Genomic DNA, 12,832 nt, shown 5'->3' with positions numbered 1-12,832 from the left:
GAAAGAAAGTTGAATTTCTTACTACTTGACAGTTCAATTTCTGAGAGTGCAATTACATCTAGATTCTCCTTGTCAGTTTCCGGAATTCATTTGTTTTGTTTATAATCTTTCTTGCGAGAAAGTGCACCTTTCTCGCAAGAGTTTTAGACATGTGCACCCACAGGTCTGTTGTGCACATGTCCATGTTGCATGTGCATATGTATTCACCTAGTTGTGCTTGCCGGGGTTGAGCTCTGGTTCTTTCGGCCCGCCTCTCAACTGTCAATCAATCAACTGTTACTAACTACTAACAAAATTTTTATAATTTTATTTTTTACTTGAGTTACTCTCTGACACAGCCCCTCTCCCCCTTCCCATTCTCCTCTCCCCCTTCCCTTTTTCCTCTCCCCCTTCCCGTTTTCATCTCCCCCTTCCCGTTCTCCTCTCCCCCTTCCCTTTCTCCTCTCCCCCCTTCCCTTTCTCCTCTTCCCCTTCCCATCCCCTCTCCCTCTCCACTCCCAACTCTCCCCTGCGTCTCCCACTCTCACATTTTCCACTGGTTAACCCCCCACCCCCTCAATGTCGCACTGAAATGATAAGCGGATTGTTTTTATGTGCAAGGAAAACGGGCCTTTATGAGGGGTAACCCGCGTGCTAATTTATCCATTTTCGTGTCGACGTGATTATTGATGTTTATGGTCTGGGAGGGGGGGGGGGGGGGGTTAATTTAACGCAAGCTGCTGGGATTTGTCTACTAAAATCTAATCAATGTTTATATACTGATTATAGTTTAAAAAACCTGATTATATATTCTGAAAATTTGAATTGTTAGGCTGGGAGTAAGGGGGTGTTAGGGGGAAAGGAGGGGGAGGTGTTAGTGTTATTTAGTCGACTATATAATACTGGACAGGATTTAATCACACATTTTCACGACGACTTTACGAAACCTGTACATCTTATTCACCTGTTGTATGGCGCTGCAGTTGTCGTACACTTGTACAAAACGCTTAATTTAGCTCCTTTAATTGTTGAATTTCACCTTTTAATTTAGCCTAATTTATTTGTTTTAATTTCGTGCCCTTCTGATCATCCCAATTATTTTTTAATTATTTTTTTTCTGACATTTAAACTACTAATAAAGGAACTTTAGTCCTTTGATACATCTTCCATACAATAATGTATTCACGTGAGGGAAAGCCGGTCGGCCGAGCGGACAGCACGCTGGACTTGTGATCCTGTGGTCCTGGGTTTGATCCCAGGCGCCGGCGAGAAATAATGGGCAGAGTTTCTTTCACCCTATGCCCCTGTTACCTAGCAGTAAAATAGGTACCTGGGTGTTAGTCAGCTGTCACGGGCTGCTTCCTGGGGGGTGGAGGCCTGGTCGAGGACCGGGCCGCGGGGACACTAAAGCCCCGAAATCATCTCAAGATAACCTCAAGATTTCAAGATAACGTGATTCATTTGAATACAAAATTGTCTATTTGTATTAATATAGATCTCCAGTGTTCATTCATTCTCTCAATGTTCATTAATCATGTTCTCCAGTGTTCCCGGGGCCCGAGCTGGTGTTCCGGCCAGCTGCCTGAGGCCGGATTTATCCCCTGAAACTTGCTCCCAGTCGGGGGCGAAATTTGGATTGTAAATCTTGAGTCTGGCAGCCAGGAAGGGGTCGAACCCCGGGTCCTAGACTGGGGACACACACTGTAGTTTCTCACATTACCAGGCTCGTGGCTGCTGCCTCTGTGGCGCTGGGACTTGTTTGTGGCGCTGGGACTTGTTTGTGGCTCTGGGCTTTGTGGCTCTGGGCTTTGTTTGTGGCTCTGGGTCTTGTGGCTCTGGGCTTTGTTTGTGGCTCTGGGTCTTGTGGCTGTGGGCTTTGTTTGTGGCTCTGGGTCTTGTGGCTCTGGGCTTTGTTTGTGGCTCTGGGTCTTGTGGCTCTGGGCTTTGTTTGTGGCTCTGGGTCTTGTGGCTCTGGGCTTTGTTTGTGGCTCTGAGTCTTGTGGCTCTGGGCTTTGTTTGTGGCTCTGGGCCTTGTGGCTCTGGGCTTTGTTTGTGGCTCTGGGTCTTGTGGCTCTGGGTCTTGTGGCTCTGGGTCTTGTGGCTCTGGGCTTTGTTTGTGGCTCTGGGTCTTGTGGCTCTGGGCTTTGTTTGTGGCTCTGGGTCTTGTGGCTCTGGGCTTTGTTTGTGGCTCTGGGTCTTGTGGCTCTGGGCTTTGTTTGTGGCTCTGGGTCTTGTGGCTCTGGGCTTTGTTTGTGGCTCTGGGTCTTGTGGCTCTGGGCTTTGTTTGTGGCTCTGGGTCTTGTGGCTCTGGGCTTTGTTTGTGGCTCTTGGTCTTGTGGCTCTGGGCTTTGTTTGTGGTTCTGGGCTTTGTTTGTGGCTCTTGTTTGTTTATGTACCTCTTGGCTGTTAGTGTATCTCTTGTCTGTTTATGTCTTGGCCGTTCTGTGACTCTTGTCTGTTTCTGTATAACAGCCCGGATGATCCTGTACCCCTTAAGGGTGTTTTTGTGTATTCAAACGGGAACTTCAATAAAGTTAGCTAGTTATGGTCTTACATGTAGTGGCGGGGTGTTGAAGAGACTTGGGCTCTCACTAGAACTGTCTCGTAGATTACCAGTTGAGCTCCTAGTGTTCTGTGGGGCTAGTTGGCTCGTTCTGCCGTGCCTAGTGCTCTTGTGCCGAGTTAGTTAGTTGTACTTGATTGGCACCAGTCTCTTGTATATTTCTCAGGTGTGTGTGTGTGTGTGTGTGTGTGTGTGTGTGTGTGTGTGTGTGTGTGTGTGTGTGTGTGTGTGTGTGTGTGGGTGTGTGTGTGTGTATTCACCTAGTTGTGTTTGCAGGGGTTGAGCTTTGCTCTTTCGACCCGCCTCTGAACTGTCAATCAACTGTTGAGCTCCTCTTTGTGTGTGTGTGTGTGTGTGTGTGTGTGTGTGTGTGTGTGTGTGTGTGTGTGTGTGTGTGTGTGTGTGTGAGTGAGTGAGTTCCAGCGTGTATAGTGTGAGGGGGTTCAAAAGGTAATTGAATGTTTTATTGAATGGTTTCGATCAGTGGAAGTCCTTTGCACGTTCTCCAGATCAGTAACTTTTCCGTATTTCAATGGAGTTTTTAGTGTGCTACACTGTTCCACTGTAGAGAGAACTAGTGCCTTTTAAGTAGCATCACTGGTTTAAGATCTCTTGTTCTCTTGTTTCAAAGGAACTTGTTATCCAGCCTGTCATATTTCTTGTAGTGCTGACAACTGCACTGTTGTGGTCTTTAAAGTCATAGTCTTCGGATTTGATAAGTCCCAGGTCTTAAAACGAGTCTTTTTCTTTCTAAGATGCGGTTTGACGGCGTTTTGTAAGTGGTTCCTGCCTTGGAGGTCTTTGTTTGCATCTTAGTGCTTGAGCTGGGACTTGTCTTCATTGAACATCTTGGTGTTTTCTGCTGAACATTACAAAACCTCACTTGCATCCTTTTGGAACTTTGCTGCGTCTTTAAGTGTTTACTCTCATAACAATCTTAGTTTCATTTATAAAGGATAAAAGATAATGTGGTAAAATATATAGTCTGATATAAAAATGATAAAATCCGTGTATTCATTTCTTGTGCATTTGGCGATCAACTTCATCATCTTCTTCTTGAGGTTATCTTAAGATGATTTCGGGGCTTAGCGTCCCCGCGGCCCGGTTCTCGACCAGGCCTCCTTTTTTGTTACACATCCCCAGGAAGCAGCCCGTAGCAGCTGTCTAACTCCCAGGTACCTATTTACTGCTAGGTAAACAGGCTCATCAGTGTGAAAGAAACTCTGCCTATTTGTGAAAGAAACTCTACCCAGAACCTTAGGACTACGAATATCGAACGCTGTCCACTCAGCCGTCAGGCCCCGGTAAATTTTCGTCACATTTGTAGAAAATTTTCGCGAAATCTGCGAATTTTACAGTTTTGCTCGTAAACTGTTTTGTTTCTTTACTGTTACTGCCTTTTGTCTTCCTCTGATTTTACTTCTTAGAAGTCGAAAATTTGTATGACGTCTGATGCTAGTGCAATCTGTCTTTAATATTTGTTTCTGCTTTACTGCCTCCTTTGTGGAATGGCGCGCTCTCCGCTCTTCTAACTGTGTCGGGGTTAACACCGGATGGAAGCTCCGTCTCCAAAGGACATTTGAGTATGATATTAATGTCTTGCATTTGTTGATGAATATGGAATTCTTGGAGTCCTGGCCTGTGACACAATGCACGAATCTATGATTGCTTCGAAGTCCAGTGGGTACACTCTCACATCCGGGACTCGAGGCTGGGGACACTTGCGTTTGGGTTTTCAGTGTGTTTAGTGGTTCACTGTAAAGTCTTACTGAATCGTTAGTATATCACTAACTTCTTTGTTAACATGAGTGACTGTGCCATCTCGAATGCATATTACCCCAATACCTGATGTTAATTTTGGTCTGGAAACGCTGTTCTAGATGTTGCATAGAACTTATATTTTGTCTGTTTCACTGAAGAGTTTTTATTCTCCTTGTTTCGCCTAAATTTTATGCAATTCCTGGAGTTTTGGTCTTGAGAGAGAGAGAGAGAGAGAGAGAGAGAGAGAGAGAGAGAGAGAGAGAGAGAGAGAGAGAGAGAGAGAGAGAGAGAGAGAGAGAGAGAGAGAGAGCGGGGCACGTTTGAGAAGTTGGGATAGTGTTTTCCTCGACAACAAGGACATCGTCCGTCTCGTTCCAAATTACTTTCTCTTATTTTTTCTGTTAGTTAAAAGCGACTTGAGCGACAAGTCTAGTGCCACTTGTGCCTAATTTTTTGAAGCACTGACTTAGGGTTACGTTATTCATCTAATCTTCACGTATTCTTTCATGATTGTTCCTCCTTGGATTTGAAAAGGGCATCACAGGTCTAAGCCTGTCTAAACTTCGATTAGATTACTGTCTGAGTAACATGTGTATTTGTAATCATTTTAGGTTTTATCAGTTCGACATTGTTTATGAAAATAAGGCCTAAGAGTTGTTCATTTTTAGTCGGCTTAACTGTCTGTTGGTTTAAGGTAAATTTTCAGAGCCTTAAAAGGTAATTTATTTGCGACTGTTTTACCGTGATTCTCTGTAATACAACAGGATTTTCCACACATTTTTCCTTTTTCAGTGCTGTAGACTGAAGTGACCAAGCATGGTAATGTTTGGAACGGGATTTGTGAGGGTTTCTATGCAGTGTTCTATTTTCATTATTTAGTTTCTGAACTGATGAGATCTAGCGTCTGATGACACGTAAACTAGGACAAAACAAAATTTAGTTTATTTCGAGTTTGTTTGATTATCAGCACTTCCACCCCATCATTTGTGGTGTTCAGCAGCTCAGTGTAGATGATCGGGTGTGTGTTTGATGTAGAGGCTGACCCCACCCTGTAGCCGGTGTTTCCTGTCACATCTGACAAGATTGTATTCTGGTGTTCATATTCAATTGTTACGGTAGTATTTTGTGTGAGGAATATCCCAGCAGTGAAGGGAAGGGTGGAGGGAATATCCCAGCAGTGAAGGGAAGGGTGGAGGGAATATCCCAGCAGTGGAGGGGAGGGTGGAGGGAATATCCCAGCAGTGGAGGGGAGGGTGGAGGGAATATCCCATCAGTGGAGGGGAGGATGGAGGGAATATCCCAGCAGTGGAGGGAAGGATGGAGGGAATATCCCATCAGTGGAGGGGAGGATGGAGGGAATATCCCATCAGTGGAGGGGAGGGTGGAGGGAATATCCCAGCAGTGGAGGGAAGGGTGGAGGGAATATCCCTCAGTGGAGGGGAGGGTAGAGGGAATATCCCAGCAGTGGAGGGGAGGGTGGAGGGAATATCCCAGCAGTGGAGGGAAGGGTGGAGGGAATATCCCAGCAGTGGAGGGGAGGGTAGAGGGAATATCCCAGCAGTGGAGGGGAGGGTGGAGGGAATATCCCAGCAGTGGAGGGGAGGGTGGAGGGAAGATCTCATTCTGTTACATTGTTTAGGTCTTGAGTGCTTAATAACCTTTGGAGACGATAAAGGGAGGTGGATATAGTTTCTCTTCTCCTGCCATGTCCCCGCCTGTTGTCTCCTTCCGAAGTGTAGAAGAAGAACAACAAGACAGAGCGCTGACAAAGAGAAACCTTACCACCCGGCCAATAGGTCTCCGAGCTGGCAGCAGTCAAGAGGGAATTACAAAATACACGAATAGGTAGCCAAAGCAGAGGAGGACATGGGGCGTACATGAAACGTTTGGTGATGAGCAGAGTGCGAGACTGATGAGAGGAACGTTGTTGTTTGTCTGCAGGTTCGTGTGCCAGCAGCAGCAGCAGCAGCAGCAGCAGCAGCAGCAGCTTGGGTCGCCACTAGGGCCCGTCCGCCTCCACCACCAGCATGCTGCCAGTCTCTCTCGGGCAGTCAGCACGGACGGTCTTCATGCCTTCACTCCCGCCACGGTCAGTGCACTCTCAAGATTCTCAACTTGCGTGCGCGTGTGTGTGTGCGTGTGTGTGTACGTGTGTGTGGAGTGTACGTGTGTGTGGAGTGTGTGTGTGTGTGGAGTGTGTGTGTGTGTGTGTCTATCCGAATATTCTTTCCCCAAGATTGTTAAGAGTCGTGCACGCTCTGAAACAACATCAAGACCAATTGGCCCTGGAAAGGAGTATAACAATGTCATTTAACTCCATAGAAACTGTACATTGAGTGATCGTCGACCGCAAGAATTTCAAGGACCAGCTGTGTTATAACCTCTTAAGTATCACTCGACATCAGCGCCTCCACAGGTAAGTCCACCCTTCAGTCTCCTTAACGAGTGTTTATCAACCTTTCTTTAAAGATTGTTTCTTGAGCTTGCGAAAATTTTGTGCAAGTCTTGTCAGAGGATTTTGAGTCAATTTTCTTGGTCAGGAAATTCCTTCGTGTTGGAGAATGAAGAATCTTGACCCTCCATGACATGGAGACATGGAGGTTATCTCAAGATAACCTCCATATCTTGGAGGGTGAAGATAACTCCTCCCTCGGGGATATTTGTTCCTTGTTAGTGCTTGAGAAATATTTATTGGACCTTTATGTTGAAGACGTCTTGTCTTAGCTTCTCCTTTGCTGTAGAGTTTTGTGTTGCTGGGGTGACAGTTTTTCTTATTAATGGGGATGACGATAATTTAATCACTGATGTGACTGTGTGTGAACACTTTGTTATCGTGATTTAACGTGATATTTACGTGAACACGTGAAATCACGTGTTTTCGGCAAGCTGGTGCCTCCCTGCCCCGATCACAGTGATAAATGGTCAGTCAGGTCTCAGGTTTCCCACTGTCAAAACACATTTGTTTTTCCTATCCCTAAACCTATGAACCGCAGTAACCCACCTAACCCATCGAGGCATTGAAGAAACCATCAATTATTAGGATGGTTTGATAGTTACTAATACGTCCCATTTTAAACGGATTGGTCGATAGACTAAATAAAGCGAATTTGGTAGTTAGGAGTTAAGCCTTGGGTGTCTTGGTCAGGATGACTTGAGTCTCCGGATTAATCTTTCATTGAACAAGTCATTACGTTAAAGATGAGATTTGAGGAATTGATTTTTGATCAAATTTCACAGGCGACGTAGCTGTGACACAGGTGACGCAGCTGTGACACAGGCGACGCAGCTGTGACACAGGTGACGCAGCTGTGACACAGGTGACGCAGCTGTGACACAGGTGACGCAGCTGTGACACAGGTGACGCAGCTGTGACACAGGTGACGCAGCTGTGACACAGGTGACGCAGCTGTGACACAGGTGACGCAGCTGTGACACAGGTGACGCAGCTATGACACAGGTGACGCAGCTGTGACACAGGTGACACAACTGTGACAGCGGTGACACCTGTGTCACTTCTGCTTTTATGAAGATGTTTACAGACTGTCAGGCCGGTGGTGGGAGACACTCATGTCTGGGTCTAGACTTGACACATAGTCGGTGGGGATGTACACATGTAGGGGTCCATCACTACATATTGGTGGTCCGTCACTACATATTGGTGGTCCATCACTACATATTGGTGGTCCATCACTACATATTGGTGGTCCATCACTACATATTGGTGGTTCATCACTACATATTGGTGGCCCATCACTACATATTGGTGGTCCATCACTACATATAGGTGGTCCATCACTACATATTGGTGGTCCATCACTACATATTGGAGGTCCATCACTACATATTGGTGGTCCATCACTACATATTGGTGGTTCATCACTACATATTGGTGGTCCATCACTACATATTGGTGGTCCATCACTACATATAGGTGGTCCATCACTACATATTGGTGGTCCATCACTACATATTGGAGGTCCATCACTACATATTGGTGGTCCATCACTACATATTGGTGGTCCATCACTACATATGGGTGGTCCATCACTACATATTGGTGGTCCATCACTACATATGGGTGGTCCATCACTACATATTGGTGGTCCATCACTACATATTGGTGGTCCATCACTACATATTGGTGGTCCATCACTACATATTGGTGGTCCATCACTACATATTGGTGGTCCATCACTACATATTGGTGGTTCATCACTACATATTGGTGGCCCATCACTACATATTGGTGGCCCATCACTACATATTGATGGACCATCACTACATATAGATGGACCATCACTACATATTGGTGGTCCATCACTACATATGGGTGGCCCATCACTACATATGGGTGGTCCATCACTACATATTGGTGGTCCATCACTACATATTGGTGGTCCATCACTACATATTGGTGGTCCATCACTACATATGGGTGGTCCATCACTACATATTGGTGGTCCATCACTACATATGGGTGGCCCATCACTACATATGGGTGGTCCATCACTACATATTGGTGGTCCATCACTACATATTGGTGGTCCATCACTACATATTGGTGGTCCATCACTACATATTGGTGGTCCATCACTACATATTGGTGGTCCATCACTACATATGGGTGGTCCATCACTACATATTGGTGGTCCATCACTACATATGGGTGGTTCATCACTACATATTGGTGGTCCATCACTACATATTGGTGGTCCATCACTACATATTGGTGGTCCATCACTACATATGGGTGGTCCATCACTACATATTGGTGGTCCATCACTACATATGGGTGGTCCATCACTACATATTGGTGGTTCATCACTACATATTGGTGGCCCATCACTACATATTGGTGGCCCATCACTACATATTGATGGACCATCACTACATATTGATGGACCATCACTACATATGGGTGGTCCATCACTACATATTGGTGGTCCATCACTACATATGGGTGGTCCACCACTACATATGGGTGGTCCATCACTACATATTGGTGGTCCATCACTACATATTGGTGGTCCATCACTACATATGGGTGGTCCATCACTACATATGGGTGGTCCATCACTACATATTGGTGGTTCATCACTACATATTGGTGGCCCATCACTACATATTGGTGGCCCATCACTACATATTGATGGACCATCACTACATATTGGATGGACCATCACTACATATGGGTGGTCCATCACTACATATGGGTGGTCCATCACTACATATGGGTGGTCCATCACTACATATGGGTGGTCCATCACTACATATGGGTGGTCCATCACTACATATGAGCTCTGTTTATCCACTTATTATTCGTACATAAAACTCAATTCAATTCAAGTATTCACATCTGAAATTGAATTTACAATCTCAAATTTTAAATAATCTGTAATGTTTTTATGTTTCTTTTGGAGAATGTCTTAGATATAAACATTTGTATTTCACTTTGGAGTCGATTTTTGGAGTCGAGGTGTTTAGTTTACTTGTCAGTCATCTTGCTGACTGATCGCCGTGTATAGTGACCGCCTACCGGAAAGACCACCTGCTAAAAAAGTGTCAAAGAAAAAGTCTTTCAGAAAAAGACTTCCCAAAAGTCTTCCCAAAAAAAGAAAGACTGCCAAACCGATTCAGTTTACCGGGTTGTGTTGGGTCGTCTATCTAGCCTTTGAAGACGGCGTGAAGTGGTCGGTATCCTATCTTGAGATGATTTCGGGGTTTAGCGTCCCCGCGGCCCGGTCGTCGACCAGGCCTCATTTTTGTTACACACACCCCCAGGCAGCAGTCCGTAGCAGCTATCTAACTCCCATTTACCTACTTACAGCTAGGTAAACAGAGGCATCAGGGTGAAAGAAACTGTCAATTTGTTTCCGCCTTCACCCGGGATCGAACCCGGAACCTCAGGATTACGAATGCCGAGTGCTCTCCACTCAGCTGTCAGGCCCCTTGTAAAGGTGTCAGATATAGTATAAAGTGTCCAAGCACTTATTCTCAGCCTCACGTGGCGTCTTGAAAATGGATTTTTAAGAAGAAACTACAATGCCGTAGTGCCTGAATGAAGCTAAAGGAAAGACCCAATATATTTGTCCATTAAAACCCATATTTTCAGTTGTAACCTATTTATGTTGACCAGACCACACACTAGAAGGTGAAGGGACGACGACATTTCGGTCCGTCCTGGACCATTCTCAAATCGACTTGAGACTCGAAATAAACTATATCTTGTTTTGTCCTAGTTTGCGTGTCATCAGATGTAGGTTCTCATCAGTTCAGAAACTAAATAATGAAAATAAAATACTGCATAGAAACCCTCACAAATCCAGTTCCAAACATTACCATGCTTGGTCACTTCAGTCTACAGCACTGAAAAAGGAAAAATATGTGGAAAATCCTGTTGTATTACACAGAATCACGGTAAAACAGTCGCAAATAAATGACCTTTTAAGGCTCTGATTCTCAAATCGACTTGAGAATGGTCCAGGACGGACCGAAACGTCGTCGTCCCTTCACCTTCTAGTGTGTGGTCTGGTCAACATACTTCAGCCACGTTATTGTGGCTCATCGCCTGCGGAACCTATTTATTTTCTCAGTGTTGTATACAGTGTTTTTAAGATGCTGTATACAATGTTCTCAATTGTATCCAGCACCTTGAGAAAAGAAATAGGTTAGATCCGAAAATTTGAGTTTTAATTGACACATATATTCTTTTTTTTCCTTCACCTTCTGATTTTAATGATGATATTAAGAATGATGGAATAATTTTAAGCTAAACCCTGTGGAATGATGCGTGGTGTGAGGGAGATGAAGAGATGAGAGATGGAGAAGAGGAAAAAGAGAAAGTAAAGAGACGGAGATAGAGGTAGGCAGGAAGGGGGGGGGGGGAGAGGTGAAGTAGATAGAGGGGGAGGCTGGGGGGAGGGGGGATTGGCTGGGCACCACTCCTTAAAGCAGAGTTTCTCAACCGGGTGGTGGTGGTGGGGGTTGAATATGTCACGTGACTGTTGCAAGAGGAGGGAGATGGGGGTTGAGGGGCCAGGGTTTCTCTCCCATTCCAGTACCCCCATCCCTTCTTCCACCCTTCCCATCCCTCCCTCTCTCCCCCCACTCTTCCTATGACATTTACCAATGTGGTTGAGAGTGCCTGCGACGCCCTGGGGTGTGGGGAAGGGTGTCCCGAGCACCTCCACTACCCCTTGAGACAATGTTTACACCTCTCGTCTCCGGCACCTCTTATGTTCATGTTTAATTCCTTCCTTCCTGATGTTCGCCTCGCTGTAACTGTTGACGCTGTGTATACACACACACACACACGCACGCACACACACACACACACACACACACACACACACACACACACACACACGCACACACACGCACACACACACACACACACACACACACACACACACACACACACACACACACACACACACGCACACACACACACACACACACACACACACACGCACACACACACACACACACACACACACACACACACACACACACACACACACACGCACACACACACACAGACACACACACACATGTACACACACACACACACACACACACACACACACACACACACACACACACACACACACACATACACACTCGCACACACGCACACACACGCACACACACACACACATACACACACACACACACACACACACACACACACACACACACACACACACACACACACACACACTCAATCTTCACTATAATAATGATTTATTTTCAAAATTAGACAATTTGCTTCACTGGGCACATTATTCTCACGACCTGCCACTCCGTAAAAAAAATCAACTGTTACTCCTAACCAGCAACGTATGAACAACCCAAGCAACTCACCTAACCTGTCGAGTCCAAAGCATAGAAAACGTGAAGAATACGGTGCTTCTATCTTCACTAATACGTCGCATTCTAAACGGATTGGTCGATTTCGTGGAAAAAAAAATAAGTCGTTCAAAACGAAAAATGGGGGGAATATATTATATATACTCTCATGAAATAAATGAGTTTCTAGGTATAGGCTTCAGATGAGCTGAGGTAGGATAACAGCTCTTGCTTGCAGCTTCACTAGTTATGCCATTATACATCCCTTATGAATCCTATTCTTAGTAAAAAAAAAAAAATATGCAGTAGGCTCTGGGGAGGGGGGGGAGTTATTCATCAATTGCCAATTGTATTGCAAATTTCCGTGTAAACTCTTCTCCTTGCAACAAACTTTGAGCTGTTGCAACTTTGAGCACTGCTATCTCCATGTTCTTAAAGTTACCAGGATCACCTGAAGGAGTTTAGCAGCGATCTCTCTACGTCAGTCTCCTCTATTATTCCTCTTTCTCTACCTCCTGCACCCCTCCATATGCAGGGGTGGCAAGGGAGGTGATAGCGAGGGGTGGCTGGGGTGATAGCGAGGGGGGCTGGGGTGATAGCGAGGGTGGCTGGGGTGATAGCAAGGGGGGCTTGGGTGTAAGCGAGGGTGGCTTGGGTGATAGCAAGGGTGGCTGGGGTGAT

At 45.5% G+C, this 12,832-nt stretch overlaps 1 protein-coding gene across 1 annotated transcript in view; it reads left to right on the top strand.

Annotated features, from left to right (window-relative positions):
• Positions 1 to 12,832, top strand: part of LOC123769546 (uncharacterized) — a 180,521-nt gene that overhangs the window by 35,774 nt on the left and 131,915 nt on the right. Inside the window, exon 9 of the mRNA XM_069317058.1 lies at positions 6,245 to 6,392. Coding sequence (XP_069173159.1) covers positions 6,245 to 6,392 — 148 coding nt within the window. The remainder of the gene's footprint in view (positions 1 to 6,244; positions 6,393 to 12,832) is intronic.

This window comes from Procambarus clarkii, chromosome 86, assembly GCF_040958095.1.
Source record: "Procambarus clarkii isolate CNS0578487 chromosome 86, FALCON_Pclarkii_2.0, whole genome shotgun sequence".
Lineage (NCBI taxonomy): Eukaryota > Metazoa > Arthropoda > Malacostraca > Decapoda > Cambaridae > Procambarus > Procambarus clarkii.
This window is presented reverse-complemented; position numbering and strand designations above follow the sequence as displayed.